Consider the following 10,561-nt stretch of genomic DNA (forward strand, 5'->3'; position numbering starts at 1 on the left):
TCGCCAATTGGAAGATTCCGGACGATCACGCATGACCAATCAGAATTGCAGATGTCGATTCAAGTTGGCCAATAAGAAAGCTAAAAGGCGAGGTCCCGCCGTCTGTTGCTGGGTAGAGAAGTTGAAGGATTGCAAGAAGAGGGCCAGGAAGTCCCTGTATATTCCTTGGTTTGGGGAAGCCCTTTGTGTACTAAGCAGAACTATTGCTAGTAGGCTTTCAAGTTGCAACATTTTCCCTCCTGGCTTTTTTTTTCCTCTCAAGAAGCTGCTGCACATATAGGTAGTAGGGAAGAAAGACTAGCAAGCAAGTCCTAAAACGACAGCGCGATCGAAAGCCAGACGGGAGTAAGGGTGGTGACGGGGTGGGAGGGGCGTGTGGGAAGGGAGCTCCCGGCGGCTGCGCAGAGCCCGCGGTTGGAAGTACGGGAAGGCGGGCGCGCACACCCCTCCGTGCTACGAGGCACTTGAACCGTAGCCAGTCTTCCCCGTCTCCGGCTCCGGTGCGGCTGCGCGGTGAAACTACTGGCGGCGATTGGCCCAGGGGTGAGAGGGGGCGGGAGGTAAGGGGAGGGAAGTCCGTCGTCCTTGGCGCGCGCCCGCCCGCGACAGGGGAACCGAGGGGTCTGTGAGGGAAGCAGTTTCCCGCTGCGTTGTTTTGGGCTCCGTGAGCCGAAAGGGGGAGGGGAGCAGAAGGGAGAAACAAACACTACGTAGCGGAGGCTGCGCGCGGCCTTCGCTGCCTGCGTGCGTACGTGCGTGCGCTCGCTCGCTCGCGCGGGCTCAGTGCTGGCGCGTGAGGCGGAGGCGGGCGGCGGCGGCGCCTGCGCGGTCGGGCTCGGTCGACGGTTCGCAGGGGAGGAGGCGGCGGGAGGCGGAGGAGGCGGCGGCGATGGAGGTGAAGCGGCTGAAAGTGACCGAGCTGCGGTCGGAGCTGCAGCGGCGGGGCCTGGACTCGCGCGGCTTAAAGGTGGATCTGGCGCAGCGGCTGCAGGAGGCGCTGGACGCCGAGATGCTCGAGGACGAGGCCGGCGGTGGCGGGGCCGGGCCCGGCGGGGCCTGCAAGGCGGAGCCTCGGCCTGTGGCCGCGTCGGGCGGTGGCCCGGGCGGGGACGAGGAGGACGACGAAGAAGAGGAGGAGGAGGACGAGGAGGCGCTGCTTGAGGACGAGGACGAAGAGCCACCCCCTGCCCAGGCCTCGGGCCAGGCCGCGCAGCCGCCGCCGGAGCCCCCGGAGGCGGCAGCCATGGAGGCCGCGGCCGAGCCTGATGCTTCCGAGAAGCCGGCGGAGGAGGCCACGGCCGGGTCAAGTGGGGTAAATGGTGGCGAAGAGCAGGGCACCGGCAAGGGGGAGGAGGAAGAGCCGGAGGAGCGGAGCGGGGACGAGACGCCGGGATCCGAGGCGCCGGGTGACAAGGCCGCAGAGGAACAGGGTGAGGAGCTGGCAGCGGAGCCGGGCTCCAAACTGCCCCCGACCCAGCACCCAGCCGTGCACCGCGGGGTCCGAATCCTTGTTCTCACTTGCCCGAAAGCGCAAGATTCCCGTCGCCTTTTGGTGGGACTCCCCAGGGGAGGTGGTTTTCATTCTCTACCCACCTTTCTGGGGGGTTTGGCTGCCTCTGGTGGCCCCGCTCTCTGCAGGAGGGAGGTTCCTGCCTAACTCGGTTCCTTGGTGGTAGTGGATGGAAGTGAGCGATTTTGCATGCGAACTGCTCATGAGCTACCTGTGGAGCAGCCTCCCGCGGTACTGGTTATCTTTTCCTAAAGCGGGAATGCGCTGAGAAATTGGCGATTGCACGGACGGCCAGACCGGACTATTGGAGGTTTTGGCCTTTGGGTTACCTGACTATTGACATTTCCGCCTTAAAAATATTAAGCAATAAGCTAAGTTCGCCAAAGTTCGCTCCATCCAGTGGCTGGAGCTTGAGCCACACAGTGAATCTGAAAATCTAACCTTGCTCCTGCTTTAGCAGCCTGTGGTGTGAGGGTGTGGAGTTTAATAGTTAACTAGTGAAGAGAAGGTCTTGATCTAGTGCATTTAGAACCAGCCAGCCTCTTGGTAGAGGTTTTATCTTGCCTGAATTCTTATGATTAAATTGTAATCTTCTCACTGGGTCCGTGGATGGGCAAATTTGTGGATTTGCTGTACACTTGGTCAGCCTTTTACATTTTAGATCCCTGACTTCCTGAATTGCAACGATTGAGGTGTTAGTGGCTCCATTTGAGTAACCTCGGAAGAGAATGTGTAGAATCGCCCCAGGGAGTTAGTGACCTTTTTTCTTTTGAAGTGGTTGGATCCATACCTGTCTGTCAGAGTAGGCAGGAAAACTAGAGCTGCTTCCAGGTCCTACTATGAAGTGGGTTGCCTTAGTTTTTATAACAGATTTTTTTTAAGCTGCTATTAGTAATCATGGTATGATTGGAACCCATTCTAAGACAGTCACATGCAACTTACAGATTGTTTGTTCTGTGTCCTCGAACAAAAATCCCATTACATAACCTTTGACTTAACGTGTATCCCAAATAGCAGATAAAAAAGGTTGAGAGATAAAGGACTGCTTTAAAGAAATTATTATTAAAAATCTTCGTGTTGAAAACTACCAAAGCCTAAGGAAAAATTCCAATTTTTTCCCCCTCTTTCAGAGAATGTTGCTAAATATATGACAACACCTTTCTGGCCCAAATTATGTGCAGTAAAGATGCAGTATTATTTATGGGTCTCTTGTGACTTAATGGTTTGCTCTTGGCGACTTTCAGTAAAAACCCATGATAAAAATACAGCTGTGTATATGCACCTGAGTCTGTTTGCTATATAAGTAAAAGCTGTGAATGGCTGTGCATTCTAAGCTAGAAAGGCAAACTCTTTAAAACGCACACACACATACTGAGGCGTCTATATCATGAAGCTGTGGAAGAGTGTTGGAAAATGTATATTAAGCGTCCAGCTTACATCCAAATCTGACAGGAATCAAAATTAAATTAACCTATGAAGTGTTTTAAAGACTTAGGGGATTTTCAAAGATGTCATATTGGTGGGAAAATCTGCAAGTTTGACCTGATTTAAGCAGGTAAATTTAGAATGCAAAAATTGTCCAATTTTTATCTATTGCTTGACTGTAATTAGCCCATAATGTCCGTCCTTTCTTTTTTCTAAAATAAAATACCAGCCAATGACAGGAAGATGATCTTTAGAAATAAAACATTCTGTGGATGCAGTGGGAATAATCTGGCTGTTCTGATTAGACACTCAGCTTCCCCTTTAGTTGCTATTGGTTCTGAGCTTATTCTACATTCCAAAATGAAAACTGCTGATTTTCTTTCCCTCCTTTTTGTAGGAGATGACCAAGATAGTGAAAAGTCAAAACCAGCAGGCTCAGATGGTGAGCGGCGGGGGGTAAAGAGACAGCGGGATGAGAAGGATGAACATGGCCGAGCTTACTATGAATTCCGAGAGGAGGCTTACCACAGCCGGTGAGGGAAACAGTCCCTTTCATTGAAAGGAGTGTCTGCTCTGATTTTGGTATACCTGATGTTGATTGGAGAGTTTGGAAAGAGGGGTGGATTAAAAATGGAATAGGTTTTTATAGGCATAAGTTTTAGATCGAATCTGCTCTGAAAGCTCCTATTGCTGTTTTCTCATTTGTTGAAAGAAGCTGTCTGCTCGAGTTTTATATTCACTGCTCACTGATGGTTTAAAACATTTTACAGACACAGACACCCCTCAAAGAAGAGGGCTTTGGATACACTATTGCTTTTTTCTCATACCTACAGCTCAAAGTCTCCACCACCCCCTGAAGAAGAGGCAAAAGACGAGGAGGAGGATCAGACTCTTGTGAACCTGGACACGTGTATGTATAAGGCAGATAGGTTGGGGTTTTCAGCGAATCACACATGATTTGGGATATTAAAATTTCATGGCCTGCGATTTTTAAGAGATTTAGCAACCGGAGACTTTGTATCCATTCTTGACAACTAGGTATATTTGTGTTCTGTTGGCTTTCAGGTGTTGAGCTTTGGAATAAACAGATTGCTTCTTTCTAACAGATACCTCGGATCTCCATTTTCAAGTGAGCAAAGACCGCTATGGAGGGCAGCCACTTTTCTCAGAGAAGTTCCCCACCCTTTGGTCTGGGGCAAGGAGTACTTACGGCGTGACAAAGGGGAAAGTCTGTTTTGAGGCCAAGGTAGTATATGCAGCTTATTAAGACCATTCATTTATTAAATTACTCGTTATTAAACTACTATGTTTTGGGTTCCTGCCCACCAGTATTTTATTAATGCAGTAAAAGGCACCATGTTTTAATGATAACCTTAGCTCCAGTAACCAAGAAATTGACCCCTGTGGCTTTGGTTTAAGTTCACTGACAGCTGTTACTCTTTTTTTTTTTTAAGATTTTATTTATTTATTTGACAGCGAGAGCAGGAATACAAGCAGGGTGAGTGGGAGAGGGAGAAGCAGGCTTCCCACCGAGCAATGAGCCCGATGCGGGGCTCGATCCCAGGACCCTGGGATCATGACCTGAGCCGAAGGCAGACGCTTAATGGCTGAGCCACCCAGGCGCCCCTGACATTCTGATGTTGAGTTGTGATAGTTGTTTTCAGTTTATATACAAGTCTTGTCTTTTTAACTCAGACTTTGCTCCTGAGTTGGTCAGAGTATCTGAGAGTTCCTTTTCTGACTTGGCCAGGTAACCCAGAATCTCCCAATGAAAGAAGGCTGCACAGAGGTTTCTCTCCTTCGAGTTGGATGGTCTGTTGATTTTTCCCATCCACAGCTTGGTAATGTTATTTTTAACTTAATTGTTTGTGTTTGCTGCCATATTGCTTACTCCATGGGAACTTTGGGTGTAGGTAACTAATTTGTTCACCATTCTAGGTGAGGATGAATTCTCTTATGGTTTCGATGGACGAGGACTCAAGGCAGAGAATGGGCAGTTTGAAGAATTTGGCCAGACTTTCGGGGAGAATGATGTCATTGGCTGCTTTGCTGTAAGTGCTCCTAAAAGTTGTGGATTCAGAGCAAGGAGTGGATAGAGGGCACTGGGAATTCAATTTGCTTCCCTTTTTTTTTTTTTTTCCCCCAAGTAGGCTCCATGCTAGGCGGGAGCCTCCTTCCTTTGCTGTGTTGTCAAATTTCTGAAAGCAGGTAAAGTCTGGAATAGATCAGTGAGTTCAGTGTGGGGCTTGAACTCATGACTGAGATCAAGACCTGAGCTGAAATCAAGAGTCGGACGCTCAACCCGCTCAACCACCCAGGCACCCCTCAATTTGCTTCCTGTCAGCTCCTGTCTTTTGTGCATTTGATGCATTGTTTGCTTAATTGTGTTCAGCAGTCTGAGTTTAAAAAAATATAAAATTGTAAGATTTAATGTCTCAAACCCTGTAAGGTCATAAATGATCTTGTTTGTTGTTATTGTAGAATTTTGAGACTGAAGAAGTAGAACTTTCCTTTTCCAAGAACGGAGAAGACCTAGGTGTGGCATTCCGGATCAACAAGGAATCCCTGGCAGAACGGGCCCTCCTACCCCATGTCCTCTGCAAAAATTGTGTTGTAGAATTAAACTTTGGTCAGAAGGAGGAGCCCTTCTTCCCACCACCAGAAGAGTTTGTGTTCATTCATGCTGTGCCTGTTGAGGAACGTGTGCGCACTGCAGTCCCTCCCAAGACCAGAGAGGAGTGTGAGGTATGCCAGACAATATGCAAAAACTCATTAGTACTTCTGCTTTGGAGTGGTTGGTCTTCAGGCTTTTCTTAAAGCTTCTTCTCAGAGCTTTACCGAACTGGGGCAGGTGATGATGTTCTTAAATAGGGCTTTGTAAACATGACCCTTGCTTAGTTTTCAGTGGTATTCCTGGTTCTGTTTACTTACAGGTGATTCTGATGGTAGGACTGCCTGGATCTGGAAAGACCCAGTGGGCGCTGAAATACGCAAAAGAAAATCCTGAGAAAAGATACAATGTCCTGGGAGCTGAGACTGTGCTCAATCAAATGAGGGTGAGTTGCTAGGGAAGGTTAACTGTGGTATTTGCTCTGGGGGTTCCAAGAAATGCCTATAACCTTTTCCTGGTGGAGTTGGGTCTTTTAAGTGTCTGAGAACAAGGGTCCCACAAATAGAGAAATGAATTCTCAGTATACGTTTAAAGTAGGTTTTTTTCCCTCTGCTGTGTTGTCAAATTGCTGAAAGCAGGTGAAATCTGGACTATATCCAGATCAAGAGTGGAAATAACTCTTAGAAAATGGACAACATATGTTCACAGCATTGAGGAACAGGAATGAACTACTGTGATAGCTTTGGTGGCATTTAAAGAGGTGGCCTTTACCAGTGACTCTTGGGTTTTAACTTGCTGCATAACTGCTTGTGTTTCTCTTCACTTCCTCTCAAACTCACCAGATGAAGGGGCTTGAGGAGCCAGAGATGGATCCCAAAAGCAGAGACCTTTTAGTTCAGCAAGCCTCCCAGTGCCTTAGTAAGCTGGTCCAGATTGCTTCCCGGACAAAGAGGAACTTCATTCTTGATCAGGTATTGTTCAAACATTGAAACAAACAAACAAACAAAACAACCTGGGGCACCAGGCTGGCTTAGTCAGTGGAACATGCAACTCTTGATCTTGGGGGGTTGTGTGTTCGAGCCCCACACTGAGTGTAGAGATTACTTGATGAAAGAAGGAAAGAAAAAAATCTAGCTTTACAGAAGGTCCAAAGATGAAAAATTATCTGATAAAATTGCTTACAGTCCCAAGGGGGTGCACATGTAGAGGGAGACTGAATTAACGATCAGAACCAGGTTACCTAATTATGACCAAGTGGTATATTGTGGTCGTAATGTTTTTTGAACTCAGAGATGCGTTTTATCAGTGTTTTTACCAGAGTGTGTATGGACCCAGACTATAAAACACACGTAATCGAGGTAATGGGAAGAGCTTGTTTGGATTTCTGGCTCCACCACTTACTAGGTTTATGACTTCAGACAAGTCTTGGTCTCTGAGTCTCAATTTTTCTGATGTGCAAAACAGGATGATATCTGTTAGGTAGAATTTTAAGAATTAGAGGAAATTGTGTCTGTAAGACCCCTAATCTCTTGCTTTACTCATAAAAGATGCTCAGTAAGTGTTTTGGTTGCATATGAGTGGCAATTTTTATTCCTAAAACATCTGTTATCCTTCCTGTCCCTAGTGTAATGTGTACAACTCTGGCCAACGGCGGAAGCTGTTGCTGTTCAAGACTTTCTCTCGGAAAGTGGTGGTGGTGGTTCCTAATGAGGAAGATTGGAAGAAGAGGCTGGAGTTGAGGAAGGAAGTGGAGGGAGATGATGTGCCTGAGTCTATAATGCTGGAGATGAAAGGTGGGCTAACATGATACAAGTTAGGGACCCTGTCCTTGGTCCGTGCACACCTTTCCAGGGCCTCTTAGCACCTCCTAGCATCTGGAGTGCTACTCCACATCTAAAGAGTAAATCTGGGGATGCCGGGCTGGCTCAGTCAGTAGAGCGTGTGACTCTTGATCTCAGTGTCATGAGTTCAAGCCCCACGTTGGGCATAGAGCTTACTTAAAAAAAAAAAAAAAATGTAAATCTGAAGACTAAATTAATGGGTATGAGCACCTGTGGATGAATGAATGAGGAGGGTGACCGGAGAGGCAGTAATTCCTTGATTCATTCCAGAGAAGATACAAAAAGGGAGGTAGTGATAGACCCCAGGGTGATTAAAACTCAAGGCAGAAGCTTTGCTGAGTCAGTTATTCATTTAGTAAAAGCTTCAAGGGTGTTTATTGTTTGTCCAGTACTATTCTAGGTATAGGGAATAGTCAGTGAAATGAGGCTTCGCCTTCATTGAATTTATATTCTGGAGGAGGGAGATTATTATGGTTCAAATGAACCTTTGGTGTTTGGAGTGAACAATCTCATCAGTATACCTTGCTTTCTAGTATCACATTAGGACTGTGCTTTTGTTTTGGTTTTTGGTATGTGCCTGAAAATTTTAATGCAATACAAAGCCTTATAGCATCATCTCCATCTTGATTGATCGCACTTCCAGTTGTTCTTCAGAGTGTGATTTTTTTTTTCCCCCTTGCTTCCTTTACCTTCTGGCATCCCATCTGTCTTATCAACTACTGGCTCTTTGAGTTATGAAAATGCCCAGGCCTGGGAGCCAATGACACATCTAAGAGCTGGAGTCTCCGAGGTAACTCAGAATGAACTCTGCCAGTCCATAACTGATATTCGGGCACTTGGAGGAGTTTAATTCTGTTTTGTGAAACTGAGGGCTAACTGGATTCATCTTAGAATCGAGAGAGCCCCATTGAGCTGACTTCCACTGAGACCCAGCCTCTGACCTTGATGTCTAGAGAGTCGGCTCATGTGCTGGCCCATCGTGCACAGGTAGTAAATGAGCTCCCTTGTACTCTTGTTTCCTGTTCTTCTCATCTGTATGAGTAAGTCCTTTTGGTTTGGGTCAGTTTCTCATGGAGTCTCTTTTAAAAGTGTATTTCTCAGCGGCTTATCTAATCAGCACCACAACTTTCTCAGTTATTTTTAGCCTCTGGCTACCTGCATCTGCCCTGATAAGAAACTTTAACCCAATTCAGTGTTAATTTATTCTGGAACACTAGAGAACTTGTAAATGTACTTTGCAGATAGCCATTGGCCTGGGGTTGTTACAGTTTAGGGAAACACTTTTGGTAGGGGAAGTGCATTGTTCATTTAAATGTGAGTGGGTATGCACTCAGGACCTTAGCGTGCATTGGTAGATGAAGCTTAGAAAATCCCATTCTTCCTATAGTGGGCTTTCCACGGGGAGCTCTTGGACGTGTATGCACTTTCCAGGTCTCAAAGGCTTCTCTCTTCCTCTTACAGCCAACTTCTCTCTGCCTGAAAAATGCGACTATATGGATGAGGTGACATACGGGGAGCTGGAGAAGGAGGAAGCTCAGCCCATTGTCACTAAGTACAAGGAGGAGGCAAGGAAGCTGCTGCCCCCTTCCGAGAAGCGGACAAACCGCCGAAACAATCGAAACAAGCGCAACCGGCAGAACCGAAGCCGAGGCCAAGGCTACGGTGAGTCCTGGGGACCTGCCAGCCCCCAGCCTCAGTGTGCTGTTGGTGCTGCACACAGCGGGATCCCCAGCAGAGTCCGAGGACACCCAGTCAAGTCATAGGCAATAAGGAAGTACCTTCTTTATGGAGCTCGTTCTTCCTATGTCCTTCACCCCCACCTTCTTACGGCTTTTCCCATAAGCCTTCCTTAAGCGAAAGGTAGTTATTTTGCAGCAGAAACGTTTGTTTTCTTGAAAAGCGGTGCTTGACCTTCTCCTCTGTCTCGTTTTCATTTTTACATACGAGTGCTCCTCTTTGTTTCCTACTCACTGTTGTAGTATAGCCTAAGGATGTGTGCAGTGAAATTGGGTTCTTAACTTAAGGTTTCTTGCTGCTTTGCCTGTTGGATCAACCCAGCTGTGTAGACCAGAAAGTGAATGTGTTGTTATTCAGTAATTTTGGGGCGTTACAAAGTCAGTTAGGCTACTAGTAGAGTTAATTCCCCTCCTGAATGTCTTGTTTGTCAGTGAACCCCGCAGTGTGCATTCACTGCCCTTTAAAAATGTTGGGGTGTGTGTGTGTGTGTGTGTGTATGTGTATAAGTCAACAAAATTTTCAAGTGCCTGCTGTGCACTAGGCACTGAGAATACCAACTTCCTCCCCTAGACGAGCTTAGTATTTAGACTTTGATTTCATTGGTATAAAATAATGCGTCTAGGATGTAGGATATCTGGGGTCCCTTCCAAGACTGAAGGTCTATGATTGTACGAATGGCAGTTTTTACTCCTCTTTCTAACTCTGCCATGTATGCTTTTGCCATCTTAGATGTTTTGCAGGAACTGGGGAGCTTCAAAACCAAGGTGGCTTGGTTTTCTTGTGTCTCTATTCCTCTGCCCTCCCCCTTCAGACTCTTTAAAAAGCTCCTGGCTGGTGCTTTAATTACCATTGTGTGAGCCTGACAGAGGCAGGCTTCCTATTCTCCCAGAATTGCCTTTGGCTCCAACTTTTTGATTTCCACCCAGCTGTGGAGCCAGGACCCCACGCCAGCTGTCTGAGCGCGCTCTCCATTTCTCTTCCAGTGGGCGGGCAGCGCCGAGGCTACGACAACCGGGCCTACGGGCAGCAGTACTGGGGGCAGTCTGGAAACAGAGGGGTGAGTGCAGCTCTCCTGCTCCTCCCTCTGGGTCGTGATGGCCATTCCTGTTGGCTTGGGGGAGCAGAGTGGTTCGGGCTGTTTTCTCAGGGCTTAGGGTTTTGTCCATTTAATGTGTTCCTCTGGAAGAATTTATTCTGGGAAGATTAAGCCTGTTGATACTATGAAGCTATGACGTGTCTCATTTAAAATGGGATAGGAGTGGATCATGATCCTGACAACCCATAAATCTTCGCTCCTCCTTTCCTAGGGTTACCGTAATTTCTACGATCGATACAGGGGAGACTATGATCGATTCTACGGGCGAGATTATGAGTACAACAGATACAGAGACTACTACAGACAGTACAATCGGGATGTGAGTATCTTCTGGGGACAGA

The 10,561-nt window shown here is 47.2% G+C and overlaps 1 protein-coding gene across 1 annotated transcript; it reads left to right on the forward strand.

Moving 5' to 3' along the window:
• Positions 1-846: 846 nt before the first annotated feature.
• Positions 847-10,560, forward strand: HNRNPUL2 (heterogeneous nuclear ribonucleoprotein U like 2; the record flags this gene model as incomplete). Its single annotated transcript, XM_081798651.1, has 13 exons — positions 847-1,430; positions 3,333-3,468; positions 3,769-3,845; positions 4,042-4,181; positions 4,686-4,776; positions 4,874-4,986; positions 5,417-5,680; positions 5,869-5,991; positions 6,389-6,517; positions 7,171-7,339; positions 8,849-9,049; positions 10,108-10,181; positions 10,432-10,560. Coding segments are annotated over exons 1-13 (2,187 nt in total), but the record flags the coding sequence as incomplete, so codon positions are not given.
• Position 10,561: the final 1 nt, after the last annotated feature.

The sequence above is a fragment of the Leptonychotes weddellii genome, chromosome 11, assembly GCF_054177405.1.
Source record: "Leptonychotes weddellii isolate Sample4059 chromosome 11, ASM5417740v2, whole genome shotgun sequence".
Taxonomy (NCBI): Eukaryota; Metazoa; Chordata; class Mammalia; order Carnivora; family Phocidae; genus Leptonychotes; species Leptonychotes weddellii.